At 38.2% G+C, this 21,120-nt stretch overlaps 1 protein-coding gene across 1 annotated transcript; it reads right to left on the reverse strand.

Moving 5' to 3' along the window:
- Positions 1-1,201: 1,201 nt before the first annotated feature.
- LOC149288409 (regulator of G protein signaling 8-like) lies at positions 1,202-20,915 on the reverse strand. Its single transcript, XM_089491622.1, has 6 exons — positions 20,788-20,915; positions 17,092-17,144; positions 8,849-9,002; positions 5,542-5,606; positions 2,225-2,391; positions 1,202-1,384 (listed from the first exon to the last, which is right to left on the reverse strand). The coding sequence occupies exons 1-6, from the start codon at positions 20,913-20,915 to the stop codon at positions 1,202-1,204; spliced, it is 750 nt and encodes a 249-aa protein (XP_089347748.1).
- Positions 20,916-21,120: the final 205 nt, after the last annotated feature.

Genomic DNA, 21,120 nt, shown 5'->3' on the forward strand with positions numbered 1-21,120 from the left:
ATGTCAATCATAGATTTGTCAAAATGTCATCTATTATTCCTTACCAAAAATCTAACAAAATCCTGCCAAAATCACGTAATGCAATCACTTTAATTTTAGAGTTCTCATAATCCGTAGCTTAGTGAGTTTCATCATCCCTGCAATCTAACTAATGTACGTGAGCTGGTCTTGGCTGTTTCTAGCTTCTCCAGCTTTTATAGACTGCAACCCCTATAATGCTTAACCAACTATAGAGTTAAAGGACTTGTAATCAGTTGCAGTGAACAGATGTTCCTTTTGACCCATTGCACTCTAAATCCTATAACATACACTGGTTTCTTTTCATTACTTAAAGAGGAAGTCCCACTCACACTTTTTTATTAATACAACTATAAAAACTGTCTTAGTAATTTCCACAGAGCAACTCAAAGATCTGCGGGAAAAGACATTCCCATTTCTACCATAAAGCAATCAGCTAGCAATATTTGCAACTGGGATGTGGCTTTCAAGAAAGTGAGAAGTCAATACTAAACTACAGTGCATATGACATGTGTACTTTTTTCCACCTTGGATACTTTTTCCAGAGTGGTTAATGGATAGAAGGATATTCCATTTAATATTTGTGACCAATCTATGAAATTCCTAATTAATTATAATGACACTTTCTACTGTTGCAGTCATCCTGGGTGTAGCAAGCTGTGACTTATATCTCTGGATGTAACCTTAACCTAGAGAACCTTTATCTACTAACCTTTATTTAAACATATCCAACAAGAGGAACATTCTTAGAAACATGGTGACCCAGACCATATCATGATTTGATTCATATGCATGCTTCGTTGCTCAAAAAAGAAAATAGGGCTAAACTATAGCAATAAAATTTGTAAAAAAAATAAAAATGAATTATTGTTTACATGTTTACAGATGCTTGCCTGTCTCTAATTTCACTTCACATTCCACATTCCTGTATACTTCCTATATGACTTTTTTATTGCCAGCCATTTGATTTCAGGGCAGTACTATTACTGAATGACTTACACATGATTTTTAGGAGACAACAGGGGATGACTGGATGCGTCAAATAGGCAGTGATGATGCTGTATTGTCTCAAGCAATGATAATCTGGTCAATTTCCTGACCATAGTGCAAGGCAGTTATTGGGGGAGCAAGCAGCTCCTTGCGTCGCTTTAGCAACATCTTCATACTTATTACTAGTGTTGCATTAGCATGGACTCTTCTGGGTATGACTAAGTAGGTCGTTGTAGATTTGAGAACGAAGAAACCTTGGATAGGAATCCCTCTCCATTAAGCTGTGTACCCTCAACTGGGCAAGGTCGAAACACGACAAAGTTGGGTGCTGCAAGTTTCTTCTTGTCATTTCACGAGTAGGGAAATCAATATTCACCTGAAGATAAAATCAAAGCGTGACAATTTTAAAAGACAGAATGTATGGTGCTAATTTTGGTCTGCTTTCAGTCTTTCTTTGGATCAGCTTTTTATCCTTGGCTAAAATTCACCTGTCTGGCCTTATTTCATGCTACATAATACTAGACTGTATGACATCACAATAACATAAGTGAAAAGGGAGAAGGAGATGGGTGATGGCACTATATGCATGGATATGTTTGTTATGGTCAGCTCTAGTATATCGATGTAAGAGTATGTGTGAATGAGTGCATGGATATATTAATTAGAATGTGTCACTGTGCATAAGTGTCAATGTACACAATGTAGACAATGTGTATTTATATCAGTGTGCATGTTTGTTTGTGTCTGTCTGCATTTTCATTTTTTTGATGGGGACATTATTATGCCTGATGACCTATGGTCAGACATGAAGATCTTGCCCTGGTCTGTTGTATCCTCAGATCCTGGGAAGGCTCACTGCAGTCATGCAAGTCATATTCAACCTAAGCAACACATAGAACACATTTAAAGAGATTTTGTGGGATCTAAGATTGTTAGACACCCCCAGTTTTCCTTTGAAGAAGACTGACCTAGGTATTACTTAATTAATGCTGAACACTTTTTTGTTCTGTTTTTGTAGAAGCTGCCACTTAGTAAAGCACGCATTCTGTTTAAGACTCATTTGGATAGTGAAGGAAGGGATATACATTTTGATAAAATAATACCTTCTGTATAAGTAGACAATACTTGAGTCTATGTTGACTTCTAATTTAGACTGTGTTATTGTGTTATACGCTAACTATTTCAACCCCAAGCATGTAAAAACAGTTGTTCTTACTTCTCTAGGAGCCTGAACATCAATGAATTCCTGGAAAATGCGTCGTGCCTTGGCAGGCAGCTTATTGAGCGATCGGGTCTTCCTGAAGTCCTCACACGCTATCCAGAACTCTAGGTTCTCCTCACTGAACTCTGTCTGCAGGAAAGCACGGAACGCAGAGCGGCCATCTGTGAAACATAGACAATAGGGCTATGTGCTATTTACTGTTGCGTTAAAGGCAAATCCATTATCACTGTAAAGTTCTACTGCATCATTGGGGTGTTAATAAATTGACATTAAAAAAAGTTTTTTTCCAGATTTTGCACCCCAATATGATTGTGCAAGATGACATTTGCACTTTAAACATGTTTAGAAATACACATATTGGAATACAGTTTATAGAAACGTTTTCACTATTTATGTTTTAAGGCATTATTGTGTAAAAAAGGAATATATCTCTAGTAAGGATAGTTCTCACAGCTCAGAATCCCATAAATGCATAGCTGAATAGCTCTGACACTCCCTATAGATATAATCTCTTCATGGTTGAATGCCCTCAAACTATTTTGTATCTCTGTAAGCAGATCAGTAGAAGCATTATTAAACACTCATCTTACAAACACCAGACAAGCCAGAAGGCTTGTTGTTCCCTCAGAAATCTCATAGTGCTGCCACAACCACAAGGGATTCTGGGTAGGCGCATGCAAATAAGATCAACAATTATCACCTTTGCCTCTATATCCACTTTATACACGAATCCCTTGAAAGTAATTTCACACTGTACAAGACAACCTTTAGACAATGCTCAAGGAAGAACTTCAACAGCCAGCTCATCTCTCATGGACAGCTGTTTTGTCCTTAATGTGACTCGTCAGCATGAAGTTGTGATAGCGGCTTAAAAGTTGAGGCTTGGGGTAACCAAGAAATACCATTACATAAGTTATGGCGGATAAAGGTGATGGAAAACGCTTCCACAAAAATGTAGGGGGTAGTAGAAGTATTATCAAACACTCATCTACAAGCACCAGACAAGCCAGAAGGCTTGTTGTTCCCTCAGAAATCTCATGGTGCTGCCACAACCACAAGGGATTCTGGGTAGGCGCATGCAAATAAGATCAACAATTATCACCTTTGCCTCTACATCCACTTTATACATGAATCCCTTGAAAGTATTTGCCCACTGTACAAGACAGCCTTTAGACAAAACTCGGGAAGAGGTGCAGTAGCCAGATCACCACTCATGGACAGCTGTTTTTTTTTTACAATCTTGTTTTACACTTCTTATTTTATACCAAGTAGGCTCAGGATCCCAGCTTTCTTTACTATTAATTCAAGTCAGAAAGCTGTGTACAATAGGTCCCTTCAAGACCCACTAGCCTTTCATCATCCCAGCCAGGAAAATGCAGTCTGGCTGAAGAGTTACTCGGTCCAAATTTACCACAAGTGCCCAGCCAGAAGGCATGGTTGAAGAGCTGAACACAGCAATCTCTGAGAGGGCCCTGCTGGTAGCAATCAGCTCATTCAAACAATAAAACAAACAAAACACAGCCACCAACATGCAGCACAGGCTCTCTAAACTTAACTTAACTTAACGGGACTTGTCAGCACGAGGTTATGATGCTGGCTTAATACGTGAGGCTTGGTGTAGCCATGAAATACCATTACATAAGTTATGGTGGGTAAAGGTGATGGAAGCCCTTTAAATTTAAGGGGGTAGTAGAAGCATTATTAAACACTCATCTACAGAAACCAGACAAGCCAGAAGGCTTGTTTTTCCCTCAGAAATCTCATGGTGCTGCCACAACCACAAGGGATTCTGGGTAGGCGCATGCAAATAAGGTTAACAATTACCTCTATATCCACTTTATACATGGATCCCTTGAAAGTGTTTCCAGCACCTTTACCCACCATAACTTATGTAATGGTATTTCTTGGCTACCCCAAGGATTAAGCCAGTATTACAACCTCATGCTGACAAAACAGCTGTCAATGAGTGGTGATCTGGCTACTGCACCACTTACCCGAGTTTTGTCTAAAGGCTGTCCTGTACAGCGGGCAATTACTTTCAAAGGATCCATGTATAAAGTGGATATAGAGGCAAAGGTGATAATTGTTAACCTTATTTGCATGTGCCTACCCAGAATCCCTTGTGGTTGTGGCAGCAACATGAGATTTCTGAGAGAAAAACAAGCCTTCTGGCTTGTCTGGTGCTTGTAGATGAGTGTTTAATAATGCTTCTACTACCCCATTAAATTTAAGTGGAATGGTTTCCCATCACCTTAACCCACTATAACTGTAATTGTAAGCAGATCACATACATAATATGCCCCCACAGCATTGTGTGGTGTAATAATGATGATTCTGATAATACCTAGTTAGCTATCTAACCCAAAGTCACCCAAGCTACAACGCTACTAGTTCCTCCAAATTGCCCCTTGTTACCTTTCCATTATCATTGCGCATATACAGTATATGATGTAGGGGGATGTTGTGAAACCTTATAGACTGAAAAAGAAACCTTTTGTTGAAAAGTATCCAATATGCAGAAGCACTGTATCCTTGGTAGTCTGAGAAGGCTGGTTACATTTTCCTGTCATTATATAAAGAGTATAATAAATCAATTTGCATAATCTTTATTGTCATTATAAGTTCAGAGCATAGATATGTGTCCTGACATGCACTACATACTGCTTGTGTGTTATATTTAACACGCACAAAATATATTATTTTGGTGTTTCACTGTATAGTTACATTTTTGGTCTATTTCTGAATTTGTTCTGGTAAAATATAATGCAACTGCTGGATTACAGAACAAAAACAGCCAGCCATTCAATATATCCTTCAGTATTTTTGGATTTTACTGATCACTGCTGGACAGAATGTTTATAAAACAACATGATGAGTTAGAATTGGGTCACTCAAAACTCATAAAGCATTAAAGGTGGACTTCACCCAGCTTCCTAGCCCTCTGAGACTCTTGGGTGTTGTAGTCCATTGCCCCTGGTATTCTGGATGCTGTGAACCACAGATTACATGATACTCATACAGCTTTCTGTCTGTTTTAGACTTTGGGGTTGTAGACCACAGCGGTGGTGGGTTGCCCCTGGAGATCTAGGTGCTATGACTTTTAAACTCCCTGGCTGCCTGAGACTTGAGGATGTTATAGCTGAAAAGCTAGGCTGTTTCTAGTGACCTAACTGTATTACTGAAAACTGTAAGTCACAGTACTGACAAGGTTAAAAAAGAGCCTATTAATACAAAAAAAGGTAATTGGACTTGGCATCCCCAAAGGAGCTAATGTGCACTCAAGTGGAAATCCTACCGTAACACTGACTTACATTTATGAGACAGGAGCAAGTCAAAAGAACGAGCCCATCTCCTGGCTTCCTCTGCTGTCAGTCTTCTGCAATAAAAGTAAATGACACATTAAAGGTTAGGATTCTAGTGACCATAGTAAAATAGACATTTACCTGGTGTGCATCTCATAAATTCATAGTGCAGCCTGATATCGAGCAAACTAGGGACATTGGATGTTGGTAAAGTATGAGCATCTGATATAAGGCGGTGATGCCTACAGCTTCATGGCTGGCGATTAATAATTAATAATTAATAATAACAATTCTTTGGGGTCAAGGTGCTTGCTTGCATTTTTTTTTGCCAAAGTAATGCTATTAGTATTAGTGAGGGCAGCGTAAAACCTAATGCAGCTTGTGTAGTAACAGAGCATTATAACAGATGTACTCGTTGCTACATTTAACCTCTTCATGACAAAGCCTGTACATGTATGGGCTCACAATGCATTGTCATTAATGGGTTCAAGGAGTATATTACCATATGCAAATAAACAGATTGTATAGATCTGAGCGCATGAGCACACACACAGACAAATAAGAACACTTTTTTTTTTATTAACACATTTTCAGCTGTTTATTCATGTGACTTTTAGAGCTGTAAAGCCCTGTAATAAACCCACACTCAAAGATGGACCCTCCATTCTAAAGGGTGACACCTAACAGGTATTCAATTACACAAATACATGCATTGCCCAATTGGGCTATCATGCTCCTGGGAGATCAAAAATCTTCCATGTACCCTTCCCATTTACACTATAGATACATGTGTCGCATGACACAGCATCCATAGTGTCTTGTATCCAACACTTCCCTGTGATGTAGTTTGACCACATCAGCCATGTTTTCCAGGACACATATCATTTTTACTTATTGCTGACAGCCCAGGTTCAATTCTGCCCTGTAGTATGGGGGATATATAACTTACCAATTGGAATTGGTTCCCTTCCATAAGTCTATACATTCCACACTCTGCAGGGCAGGATTTTATCTGGGCTGGTCAGCAATATGTAAAATTTTTATGTGTTCTGGAAAACATGCCTGATGTGTCACCCTAGTCTGATGTGACCTTCGGCATAAAATATCATGTCCTGATGCCCGGCACATAAGATGCCACACAAGGAAGAGAACCTTGTTGATGTAAATTCTGTGGGTGATTGGAATAAAACAGAACTGTGGTAAATAAGTAACGTAGAAGTAGACATTTTCAGTAATACATGTCATCATGTATGAGTAAGGCTGTCTTCAAAAGAGTCAGGCAGTGCATGAGTTCAATGCTCAATGACTGATTAAATGAATCAACAAATGATTCGAAAGGCAGTTATTGTAGCCCACTCATAGCAATACAGAGATAATGCTTTTCAGTGTTTCCATATGTGGGCTATGGATACAATTTCTCTACTGATTCCGGAAATCATACTGTAATTTTATTTAAGGGTGTCGTTCCACTACATAAAATTGATTGTACTCTGTAGCCTGTTAAGCAAATATACCTTAACAGTGGCATATTCTAGCCTAGGCATAGGGTGGCAGGTGCAGAAGGGTAGTACCCACCGATATGGTGTCATATCATAGAGCTGAACCACAAGCCAGGCCACAGAGAGGCTGGTGGTGAGGCCGAGGGCAGTGCCCAACATATATTTCATTCCAGCACCTTAGCATTTTATAACATCTGCCATTTTATTCTTGTGTATCACATGAAAACAATGCAGGAGCGTTTGGTAAAAACCTATCTGCGTCTGCTTTTGTGTGACATGACAATTCCCACTTCCAGGCATACAATATGAATGAGACAACATCATTCTTGATTCAATTACTATTTCCTGGAAGGATTTGGGCATTCAGCAATAATTAACTAAATAATGCTACATTTAGTCGCAAAAGTTATTCATTCAGAAAAGTAGATGCAACCGATCATAATAGTGCAATTGGAATTCCAACCCTGATTGAGACTCAGCGAGCCCTAACGTTTTCTGATTGAGAATCTATAATATAGTAGTAGAGTATGCCGGCAGCAGCACACCTTGGCAGAGAAATACAATATTAAACTTATCCAGGTGGTGGCCTGAAAAATTCCTGTAAAATTCCCTACATCACGGGGGCATGATGGGTTTTTACCAAGCTATCCCGGCACATAAAAAAAAATGTGAAAAATCATTGCATTAATGTGTAATAAACAAATCGTCTAGTTTCCTTACCATTGTACAGCACATATGAAATTAAGAAAAAAAATGTAATAAAAATAAAACTACAACCACTATAATGGTTAGTCAGCGGCATCACAGAGCTACGGGACTAGATATGTACCTTGATATGGGGTTGATTTCTAATGGTAGTATTCGTGATGGCAAAATGGTATGCATAAAATCACCAGACACATGCAGAGGCTTTATCACCATTCCAGAGGTGATGGTTACTAAATGAAACGTGCCACTTTTTATGAGCTTTTTGTCCACTAATTTACTTTTTGGCATGTCTGTCACATAATGGACGATGTTGGCACAAAACTACATGTACATTAATGCAATCATTGTTTTGCACATTTGTATGAATTATTAAAATTGAGAGCGATGATAACAAGTCGCACATTAAACTTCAAGATGACGTGGATTTCCTTGGCAAAAGTAAGCAAAAAAAGGAGCCAATGTAACAGCAGGTAAGGAATCGAAAAGTGTCATTCCTTGTGTCCTTATCTGCAAGTCTATTCTTAGAATTTCTCGAGTGGGACCTTTTGTTAATTCAGAGCAGGATTGTTTTTGACAAGCCCATAATGGCATAAAGGTCTGTTGTTTTGCTTGCTATCCAAAATCTACAAAGCGATTCAATGGATTTCTGGGTAAGACGCAAGAATACGAGAGGGCGGCAGTCCACGTTTTGTGGTATTTTCCTTGTGAATTGAGGCAGGTCGCTTCTGTTGCTCAACAATAACCTTTTATAAAAGGTAAAACATCTCAACACAGAGATCTGGTGGCACTGCTAGCTATTAGCGTCAATCTAAAAGAAAGTTGCTTAGTCAATAAGTTACACCCCAATATATATTTCCTGTGGAATAATACGATTTGACGTTCCATGTTGAGAAATAAAAGTGGCCTCATTTTGTCAAACATTGTCAATGTGTATCAGATTTTGTTTGCTTTCTCTAATGGTCTTAAATCTGACCAGAACGTGGTTACTTTCCATGGATTGCTGGGACAGGGGTGCAAAACACACTAAGAGTGTATGCGAATCTGAGTTTTATGAAACAATGAAGATGTATCTGGAAGTGACGGCACATAAAACACCAAAGGCTACTCACTTTAATCCTTGATTGTTTTTGCCATCATGTTGCAGTGCTGAGAAATCACTCAGAGAGTCAGATTTCTGTGACAGGCAGCTCAGGTGGGTCCGGATTCCTCTGCTCCTACTGAGAATCACAGAGACGACAGGATGAAGACCAACAATAAATGATACTGAAAAATGTTTCAATCTAAAAAAAAAATAGTGGTGATGGCTATAAAACAATTACGTTACCAATCGAGTGAACAAGAGCTTTCGTTTGCAAAACTCCTCCAGTACTGAGAGAGTTAAAAGGCTTCCATGAATCTAATTTGATGTTTCTGGAAGTATTAGATTGCTGAACCTACTAAGTGAATAAATTGCTAAGCTAACCTAAGGTTAGGTTGCTAAGTGATAATTAAGGTGGTAGGGTTGCCATTTTTTCAGCACTCAGCGTTGTAAGACATTGTGACACAACAAACACAACCTGAGCAATTGATGGAGGCCAAAAGGGACAGCAGAACGATGACCAAGACACTGCCAGCTTCCTCTGTCGTTATACCCAAACCCCTCTGGACAAAAAATAATGAAGTTTGTCCCTAAGGTTTTCTTGCATATACAAATAAGCATTCAAATAATAACTAATTAAATACATACATTGATCTTGATGCAAAATGATATCATATTTTTAGACAAAGCCTATAATAAACACCAACCAAATTTAACAAGACAAGATGGCAAAACAGCCCCCACAATTAAATATAGTATAATAGTCAATATTATATTATTATAGTATTATAGAGTAATAGTATAATATAGTCAATAACACACACCTATTCTCCTTTAGGGTACAATAAAAAAAATCAGGTTATACCAACTAACCTTGCTGCCAGTTGCCAAAGACATCACCTCCTGCCTGTTTTAAAAATCTGCTGAGCTATGGAATTCGGTCAAATACTGGAAATGTTTTTATATATCAATGACCTTGAAAACAACTTGGACAACCCTTCCTGACACATAAAACACAATAAACCCTCATAGTTTACTATATTCTACAAAACACATTAACACACAAATCCTGAAGTAAACAAATTACATTTCTCCCTGGGACAGTCAGGGTATTATTTATTTGCATATCCCTAATCCATTTAGAAATAAAATCTGAAAAGGAACATCTTTGGCAGACTAACTGGTGCCTCCAGTCCTATCTCAACATTCCTTTCTATGTATCTTTTAAAGAAGTTAAAAAAACAAGTTTGATCTTTTCTTCAAACAATACACAAAAAAATAATTGTGAGATATATGTGTGGCACAATTGTTGGCACCCCTATGAATTCAAAGGAGAAAAATATATCAGGGCAATAATTAAGCAGTTCCAGTCAACTGGAAATTTGAAGATGTGTGTCTATATTGTCTCAACTCATAGTGAAGATGATGGTTCGAGCGGGCAAAAAATCCACAAGGATTACAGCTGGAGAATTGCAGTAGTTAGTTGGGTCATGGGTTCAGAAAGTCTCTAAAACTACAATCTGATATCACCTACATCATCGCAAGTTGTTTGCAATGGCTTCAAGGGGAAAAAAGCCTAAATTGTCATCCAAAAACAAAATTGAACTGTGAGACACTACTGGAACTTGAAATGGGATCGGGTTCTATGGTCAGATGAAACCAAAATAGAGCTTTTTGGCAATAAAAACCAGAGGTGGGTTTGGCGCATATGGAAAAATGCAAGTAGCTATGGGTTTGGGGGATCATTGGTGCATATTAGGCATTTAGTCAAATGTGATGCAAAGCATAGCAACCACTCCTATGTTTTTGTAGTTTGTGTATAATTAAATCCATCACACGTGGTAGTAGCCTTATTATTTTTCCAGGTGACAGTAGATATTTAGTGCAGGTAATAAATGTTCATTTTTGCTTTTGAAAGACAGATAGTAGCTGTGATTGATATAAAACTAAACCATAGATATTTACAAATAATTCACATAAAATTATTTTGATGCGAAACAATTCCAGTTAAAAAACACTTATTTTACTAATCCTGTTCCACAGTTTACTAAACTCTTTTCTATTTAAACGCACATAGCCAGATCAAAGACATAAATGTAAGGCTAAAGATAGCCAAGAGAACATAAAGACAGAGATCAGAGCAGATACATGCGCTCCGGGGACTCACGCCTCCAATCAAAGACATGCTAAGATGGCAGACATAAGTCTGCAGATTGCTAACTTTTATAGGTTTGTATAAATCAAAAACTTGGTTGTGTTGAGTGACGATAAATACAGATTATGCAGCACTTATATTTATTATTAATGTATCAGTGAGATGTCTCCAGGGGTTCACTGTTCATGATTCTAACATCTGAGAAAAAGTAATTTCACAGTAATCTACAGAAGGAAATCTAGCACAGCAGAACCCTTAAACTCCTTAAAAATGGTTCTGGAAAAAGATCAAACATCATCTTTCTTAAACACCATCAATAGTCACCATAATCCTAAAATGACAAGTAGTCCAAACCACCATACATGTTTCTATTCTAAACAGGCAAAATAAATCATTAATATTTGCTAAACAATTTAATTTATTTAAAAAAATATCAAACGTCAGTTGAAAGTTGTTAAATCTTAAAAAATTAAGTCTCCTTTTGTAAAATAACAAATTATAAAAACAAAAACAAAATAATGAGTATTTTTTGAGTTATACACTCTTTATTCTATCCGATGGATTGACAGCTGGTGTTTCATTGTTGTTCTAACAGTGAGTGGCCTAGTTTCATTTAAGATCAGCATAGGGATCAACAATGATTGTCTGTAACAATGGTGGGTGAAAACAAAGGTCTCTAACGGCAGAAGACTGTCTGCTCTCAGCTGTAAACCAAATGCATCTGTCTAGGAAAAAAGCACATGCTGGTTTTTTTCGAAAATCCACGAAAATGTAGGTAAGCATTAAATAGAAGGATAATATGCATGTACAACTTTAAGGAGCTAAGAACAATCAGTACAGTCTCTTCATTTTGTTACCATATGATCTCCAGGCATTTACTGAGATAAAACTTTGAAGGTCACCAATATTTTGTACTGGGTAGCACACAATACCTATGGGTATATTATATATCTATCAAACTATGGGACTGGCTGATTCAGATACATTTGTACAAACATAACATATGGTGTTCTGCAGTTTCCTGGTTAACTTATATTTACTATATGGGCAAAAGTATTGGGACACACCTCTTAATTATGGAATTCAGGTGTTTCAATTAGACCCATTGCCACAGGCATATAAAATCAAGTACCTAGCCATGCAGGCTGCATTTTTTTTGTGAAATGTCACCCCTGCTAAATATTCCACAATCATCTGGAAGACCCCTGTCTATTCCGCCATGACTGTGCCTCAGTGCACAAAACAAGGTCCATAAAGACATGGTTGCATGAGTTTGGTGTGGAAGAATTTGACCGGCGGCACAGAGCCCTAACCTCAACCTCATCAAACACCTTTGGGATGAACTGGAACAGGGATTGCGAGACAGACCTTCTCATCCAACATCAGTGCCTGACCTCACAAAAGCTCTAGTGGATGAATGGGCAAAAATCTTAACGGGAAATGGGCGGGATGCGTCAAGAGGATTCGGGTGTTGAGCCGGAGAACCTGGTATGCTGATACAGAAAAACCACCCTTTATAGCATTTTAAGTATAATTAAGATATTAAGATGAATCAAACAATGTTGCCAATGCTGCACGGATAAAGATTTAGCAGCACATCTATATGTAATTGAGACTTCCGTAAATGTGCCTTCAGAGGTTTAAAAGTCTAGGATGCTTCTGTAGCACACAAACTAAATCATACTATTTCCAGGAATGGATCCAACTCTATCATTATGGCGATAAAAACAAAATGAGTAATATGCTGAAATCCGTTTACTACCTGGTGGATTAATGTAGCCTTTTCACCCGTTCCAGCTATTAATACACAGCTCCAGTGTGTACCCATTGCCAAGAACACTGGCCTAAAATTAGGAAGATGACATCTTCTGGCATACTGAATTTATTCTGACAAATATCTTGTTTGAAATTGTCTGACTAACCTCAGAGAATCGCTTTCCTTTTTTAACAATTTTGTTATAATACTTTGCAAACAACAAGAAGCAGAGAAGAAAATGAAGAAAAAACCTTTCTGTTGCTATAAAACAATTAAAATGGATCTAAAATAGGACTAGATTAAGCGGCTGAGAACAGGCGCTGATTAGTAGTTAGGGGCGAGTACCCAACCAGTTGAGGCTGATGTTTGTGTCATTCTGGAGGGCAAATGCAATCCATAAAAGCAAAGTATACTAAAAGAGAAAAACAAGCACATCTTCTAACCATATTAATAGCTCTATTAACCAGGTATACACAGGTATATGTATGTTTGATTACGTTCATTCAAGTGCCAAAAATACACTACACACCAGGCAAGGCAGTGCATACCACAAACAGCGATGGCATTTGCAAAAGAAATTAGTGGCCAAGCTTCTTCTATGGCACCCTCCGTGTCAGTTCCTGGAAAAAGTCCATACAAAAACCAATGGTAGGACAGAAACTTCTTCTCCACACGGTCTTTGAGTTCATTTTCCAGAGATAGAAACAAAGCCTGTGCAAAAGGACACTACCATAACAGATGTAATGAGGTTTTATCCACCATGGTGAACAGTCGTGGGCAGTGTCTGAACCTACACAGCCTCCTAGTATGTAGAAATGTCGTCAAGGGGATGCCTCCTTAATGTTCATCCATGCCATGACTTTGTGTCTATTTGGTTGATGCCACATTAGATACCATTAGATACCACACGTCTGCTTTAATTACCTTCACAAACTTGGAAACATCCTAGTAAAACCAGGGTGAATGCTAGTTGTAAGGGATGGAGGTGTCTACTTGCCTGCTGTAAAACCACCCAACATAATAACAGGGCTTCATGATTTATATGACACGTTATTTTGTTTAGTGTAACTAAAAGAGTTCACCTAATATTATTTTATTCGTGCACAGACTAGAAAATTCCAGTATAAACTGCAAACATGGATACATGAAAATAAAGCAGTGACCTATTTTTGGTATTTAAAAAAATATAGCTCCACATGAATTGAAAAAGCACAAATTATGTCAAATGACACCTTTTCTGAAAAAGAAATTAAGGAAAGGAAAATAATTCAACCTGTTTTTTTATAAAAAGAAAAAATAATAAAAATAAAAAATAAACAGTGATTGTGCAGCAAGGACTCATTTGCTTTCCACAACAGCAATTTAAGGCGAACTGTCGCATCAGACGTTATTATTTTTATTTCACATGGTTTTGAAGTTGTTCAGATTTATGTTTAAATCTGACATCCACTAAAAGCATAATCAGGGTAATTCCTGGTTTTGCTTTTAGTAAAAGTAGAGGCACATGAAGTAAGGGAATTTAAATATGCATAGGATAGGTATAGAGCTATGCTGAATCACTTGGAGACCTGCTTTCCATCGTGGCCCTACTACGTGGAGCCCCTTCTTCACAGCAGACAGTGGGAACCATGATTCACCTAGGGCTTCATTGAGAAATTCAAACATGAAGGGCCAAGACAAGGACTGATTAAGGTCTGAGTCTTTCATGAAAAGTCAACAGACTAGATGGACCAAATGCTTCTTATCTGTTAACTCAGACAAATGTTAATGTATTTCTCCTGATAACCCAATGAAGACTACTTTGGAATCCCACTATCATCTGGAGTAGGCTTTTACAAATTTAAAACCTTATTGGAGCTCAAAGCGTTACATTTGTTTGGGAACCAGGACATGACTTGTCAAAACATATTTGGCAGACGATATGTAAACTAACAAACAGCTCCTGCTGAAGGCATACTGCAGCCAGATAATTAGGAGTTGTCAGCAAAATAAAATGATGTGACATAGTTGGAGTGATTAATGAGCCATATTTCTCATCAACCATTCCCCTTATGAGCCAACCCAAAATAAAATGCTCCCTAGATTACATGTTTTGTTTACATCAATTAAGGTTCGGCCAAGAATGACAAATAAACTCATGCATGATCACCATGCATTTTACCTTTAAAAGAACCAAAATCAATAGCTTTAAGTTGCCTTTGTCTATATTTTGGCTGACAGAGAGATGGATTTGTGACAGCGGAAATGTACTTCGAAACGATTGCTAGAAAAAAATATTTTAAAGATGTATTATCTATTTTTATCCTACGGTACCTGCTGGTTTAACAGGAAATCTGAAATTTAAAAGTGATGTCATATACTGACCTATAAGCTCAACATTTCAATGCCCTGTCCTTCCTTGCTGTCTGCACAGATGGCCACATATGAAGGTCTCATACAGGAGGAGATTTGTGGTTTCACAGCTAGTTCCCTGAAATCTGATAATCTCTTTCTATTAACCCTGCCATTATTTGAAATTACAAAAATCACTTTTTATAGAAAAAAGGAAATGAGAAAAAACCCCAACCCATCAGCCATATTAAGCACCGGAGCCATCTTGATATTCTTTCTTTAAATGAAATCAATTTTGAGATTTTTGTTTTTTTCTGCCACTGATACCAACGAGCCATGATGATGAAGAGACACAGTGGGGAGTGGGAATGCTACGTGAACTTGGTTACCACCTGGGAGATGGGATCCCCATAATGCAGGGTTCTGTCTTCTAAAACTTGGTACATTTTAGAACACAGACCCTGCAATATCTGAAAACATAGAATGCAGGCCTGGTCATGTTATAATACAATTCTTTATTTAAAATGATGTCCTAGGCAAGAGGTCCTTTAACCTTTCTAGAGATTACAAAAATTGTTCGACACTTAGCTGGCCAAGCGTAATAATACTTGTAGTCTGTCATAGCTAGCATATTATTATTATTATCTTTTAGTTATATAATGCCAAGAATTTCTGCAGTGTTTCTTACAGTCCCTACATTCGAAGGATCTGACAAAACACAACTAGAATATGATAGACTAAGACAAACCGACATATTGGGTAAAAACGGACCTGCTCACAAGTTTACAATGATCTGCTGGCCCACAAGAAGTGATTGACATTGTATTATTTGTCAAAGGCTGTCTGAGCATGGTGGGAGCTGTAGACCACCTCCGCTGCAGTGACAGAGATTGCAGACAGATCCCTTACAGTGTGTGATTTCTATAGATCCCTAACATCGTTAACAAATAATTGTTACCCCTTCCGTGATATGGGGTATTGCTATATATATGACAGTTTAATGATTTCGGTTAGAGAATGAACCTTTACATAGTCATTGGTAAAGCACTGCATTGTTCTGCCGCTGCTACCGTTTAGCTGAAGGATCTCGGTCAACTAAGATTTTATAATCGCCTCAACTGATCTTGCACTAAAGATAATTAATTAAACTGAAGGGCTTCTTTATAGAATGCGCATTCTGTGTGGACTGCACCGAATGAGGGATGTGTCATTCTCTGCAGGGAATTGAAAATGACAATACAGTAGATGCAATTACGCCCCATTCTTTCATTAATACTGATACAAACAACACATTAACTAGCACCGATGGGTCGGCAGTGTTTGCTTCTGTTTATGCATGCATCACCATCTGCATATATCTTGGGTTCCGGGTTTATGAAGACTGGCAATTAATTTTTTTACATCGACTGGACACTAGTTGTAATGATGCAAAATGTGATATGATCTGTGGTGTGTGATGAGGAACGTACACATAGGGTTAAGGTCAGAACAGAGAGAGGGAACATAAATATTGATGGAGTCTCAGAAGGTATGGTTCTTACCCTATATTAGACCCACACGGACGTGCCGGCTTTCCATTTTCGTGACCCCCTAGTTCAGCATCCATTTCTTCTGCTGAACGAGCCGGACAGCTCAGGCTGAGAGAACGGAGCTTGGTGCTTTGATGCATTATCCAGAGAGGACAGACCCCTGCCTGAGAAATAATCCCCCCACACCAAGCCTCCTGTCCTTGTTTGTGTGACAGCTCAATCTCAGCCCTGTTAATCCTGCCCAGGCGTCTGGTCAAACAATGCAACACATGGTGGGACAGCTATCTATACACTAACATACTGCTGCTATTCCTTGCATTGTGTGATGATGCTCGGAATTCGACTTGCTGCATGGGTACCAAAACACTAACAGTCACATGATGTCTGTTCTATGCATAACCTCTCCTCCTCCCTTATACCCCTCTTTATCATGTTCTTCCAGTTTCGACAGTGACTGATGGCATTGACACCGAGAATCAGATAGAAGGTTTAGTTATTATTACCAAGCTCATCGAGGCGTAGGGAAATGGTAGAAAGAAAACTCAGAAAGAAAGACCTGAAAAAAAGCACACAAAAAAAACATTAGACACAAAAACAAAAAGAACATCATAGTACTTGCTCCAGAATATACATATACTCAGTGAAACAATATTGTGTTATTTTTTTAAAGGTTTTCTTTTTGTCTAAATACAAACTTTAAATTCAGATTAAGTAACATTTGGATTGTGGAAAACATTCAGTTTACTATCATGCCTATAGCCTAACAAGTTAGTACCCTAATTGATCAGATGGCCCCCTAAAATGAGCTGACTTCATAATTAGGGACGTCATCGGTGGGTTGAAGTGTTTTGGTGGGCATCCCTTAATGCGCACCCTAAGGCTGAAGCATAATTTAGCCCCAGGTCTCTGGAACTCAGGGGCACCCTTAGGCTCATGCTATGCGTGCACCACTCTTAGATACCGCTGTAACCCAAATGCACCCAAGGTGCTTATGCTCAGTACTGGTTTCCTTCCAGCTTAAACATTATGATTGTGTTGGCAGCATAAAAATAACTCATCTTTCAGGTATCTTCCAGCACTATGAATGGGGTCACTCAACGTCATTTGACCCAATGCAAGGGAGCTGAGGAGCACATTCTCACAAGTATCAGCACTCGCTTCCATTGTCCCACCTAGAGTCCAGTTCAATTGACATAGGCTGAGATGACACATGACTATGACAATTAGATATGGAGGAACTTCTGAATATTTTGCTTAGGAACCCCCAAAACCCAGCGCTGCCTCCCAGTGCCTATGGAATGACACTTCTAGAGCTGTGCTTTTTCTACAATGAACAACCTGATGGAAGAGACTTGAACCTTAATTTGTTTTATGTTTCAGATATTTGCATTGCTTTCTTTCCTTGGCTTTTGATTTATTGATTATTAACTATGCAAAGACATATAGTTTAAAAGTCCAATCAGTGGTATAATAAGTAGATGTTTTTGTCTTGATTTGCACATCACTCTCCCTTTTTTTCACGCCCCCCCCTCTTTCTGGGTGCATAACAGCCCTCTCTTTATGTCCTTTCATGCATCCTTCCAGTTACTGCCTCTAACATTTAATTGCTTGACCTACGTCATAATGATAGATAAAGTAACAATAGACTTACCAGCAGCTGGAGCAAGCCGTGCCAAAACAACCAGCCAAACCCATATTGCTTTGTTTCACCAGGAACCATGGTTTGAAACTTTAAGGGAAGTATGGTACAAAGTTTGTAAAATTGGTCTTTATTTCCATAACAACACTTTTTTGTGATCTGTAAGGTTTGATTGCTATCTCAGTAACACTTTTTATTAACATGAAACCGTACGTTGAATACCAGTTTTTTACGTTTGTGAGTTTTATGACACATACTGACATATTTTGTATTTTCAATGATATAAGCAGAAGGTAGAGAGAGAAGATATTGCCCCAAGTAAATTATTTACGCTGCCTGCATTCACCTGCCACAGAGTCAAAAAAAATGTTTGCAAAGAACACACATACAGATCATGTGTAGAATGCTTGGAACAGCGCTTAATTACAACAGACTGTGTAAATTATGTATTACATACTTTAGAACCATATGCTGCAACAACACTACCAGCTACGATTGATATATCTATTGTTCCGTGGCTTACTTTCTCTGCTTCCTCTTCCTTGGGAAGAAAAATACAATCCAGACTTATGTCATTTCTCTGCTCGTAAATTTACATAACCTAATACACAAATAATCCTTTTCCAACAAATAACTTACATAATATAATGACTGTGCTAGTTGTTGTTATATCATCCCTCCAAGCCAGACAACCTCCCTAAGGACCATTCTCTATCTATGAATACTTGGATGTGTAAATATAACAGCCTTGTTCCCTTCTGTCTTTGGGTCCTCATCCTCCTCTAAACCCACAGGACCTGGAAACTCCAAAAACAGACTCTCACTTTTTTTTGTGCATAGGCTTGGAAAATCAGGGCAAGATCTCACTCAGTCCTGGCTTAGTTTGAGCCATAAACAGCTCTACTATGTTGCTCAACAGGCCAAACTTGCCAGTGGGCATCCTTCCATGGACATCATGAACTATGATGGTTACTTTAAAACTACGTTTACTGTGGAAAGTTCCATAGAAAGCTTTGATATCACAACACTGCCCACCAATGATAAATCTTGTCTGATAGAATAGCATAGAATGCAGAATATGATTGAACTATATAAATCCATTATTAAATAATAATAATAGGGGGCAGCTTACCAGAAACCTGGTAAGTTTTTGTTAATTGAATCCCTGGTGACAACTTGCTCTGGAAGTCCACGTAATTGACTGGGCTAAGAAATGTCAGTGTATTCACATCGTAATAAATGTCAATATTAATTTTTGAAAATGCAAATATCATATATCTACCTAATGTCCCAAGACTAAATCACATCTCTCGCCCATGGTACAGACAACATTTTTGTGAGGATTTTGATATAAAGGTCTAGATGGTAATTATAGCACCTAGCCTTTGCGTTCAACCTACGGCAAGACGTGTGTGAGTTGTAAATATTTGTGCCATAAACGTGTGAACCTATACTATTAATTTAACGGTTAAAAGATATTATCTAGTCTCTCTTGGGAAACAGGTCAGTCCTGTGTATGTGATGGTGTTATTAATGGCATAATGATCGGGTTTTTTTCCAATTAACTACTCCTTGATTCTTATTGTAATCATATATGGTGGCAGGAGTTTATGGCAGGCAATGAAGCAATAAAAAGGGATCCATTGTATGATGTTTTTTGCAAACAGGATAAAGTGCGGGGAAGCTGGCAGCTGTTGATCTATTCATTATGCTGAGGCAGAGTTGTCTTTCTAGATACTACAATAGGTTCTCACTTCGCTTGCTGTTAGACTCGGGGCACACATCCAGTCTGGGGCAGTTTGCCTGCATTATATATGATCATGGTGCCTACTTTTTGGAAATTCATGTATGTTGTACGTTCTCACGGTTGTGGGCTATTTTTAGTGTTTTGCTGACAACATTAAACAATTAATAAAGTAACTAATTTGGTTTTTAAGTTGGATTTACAATACATGCAAATGCAAGCGTGCTCCCTCTGTTCTAAATAGGATTTTACATCTAACATTTCCCACAGCTTGAATGCTACATTTCTGCTTTTATAAGTGACCCATGCCCCTAAATATACCCCGATAAAAAAAATCGAGTCTTCGGGGTACCCAGCTCCACTGCACCATTTATAGAGGGAAAAACACAAAGGTGGATCCATATTCAAAAGGGTGGGCTCTATGAGGGTAGATACTCACATTAAAAGGACTATATATATAAAAGGGTCTCATTTTCATCTACAATTGGATTGGATTTTTTTCTGAAGCTTTTCTATGTAAGCCTACCCCAAACTGCACATTAATAGATTATAAGCCTGCAAGAACAGGGTCCTCTTCTCATTCTGTACCAGTATATCTTAACATGTGTAAATGCTGTTGTCCATTTAGTATATTGTAACTTTTAATGTGGTTGTTTTTTTTTCAATGGACTTTTGCAACAGCCCTATAGAACCTGCTGATGCTCTACAAATGTAATGCAATTTAAGAAATTGCCCCACAACATCAAAAAGCTCTTTGGGTTTTAGTTATCTTATGACTGACTATAATTAGTAAAAGCCGCCATGTTTCTTTAGTACCATTCACTAGACCAATTTGATGACTTTGGTCCCCTAGCCTGTATGTCATTTGTCTGTGCCGGTGGCATAAACATGATGCACCTGGGCTCATCCATGGCTGTGAACTGAATGAGTTCTTTCACTATCATTATCTGAGAAACTGCACAGTAAAGCAAACATGGCCACCTCTTTATACCCTCACAGCGATTTCTTTGTGTTATATAATATACCTAACATCTCAGCTAAATTTAGATTTCTTTGATAAAGGTGATGACAAAGAAATCACAGCAATTTGAACATTCCACACTTTAACAATTTAACTGGCCATCTGGATGCTTTTCTAGAGATGTGATT

This window comes from Sceloporus occidentalis, unplaced genomic scaffold (genome assembly GCF_023333645.1).
Source record: "Sceloporus occidentalis isolate IW3139 unplaced genomic scaffold, rSceOcc1.0.p SCAF_51, whole genome shotgun sequence".
NCBI classification, from domain to species: Eukaryota; Metazoa; Chordata; class Lepidosauria; order Squamata; family Phrynosomatidae; genus Sceloporus; species Sceloporus occidentalis.

Bases quoted from the DNA above. Each gene is read 5' to 3' on its own strand.
- LOC149288409 (XM_089491622.1), bottom strand. From the start codon at position 20,915: ATGATAGTGAAAGAACTCATTCAGTTCACAGCCATGGATGAGCCCAGG. The intron at 17,145-20,787 runs GTACTAAAGAAA...GCTTTTTTTCAG, and splicing joins TCAAATTGGTCTAGTGAATG to GTCTTTCTTTCTGAGTTTTC. The intron at 9,003-17,091 runs GTAATAATAACT...AACATTTTTCAG, and splicing joins CCTACGCCTCGATGAGCTTG to TATCATTTATTGTTGGTCTT.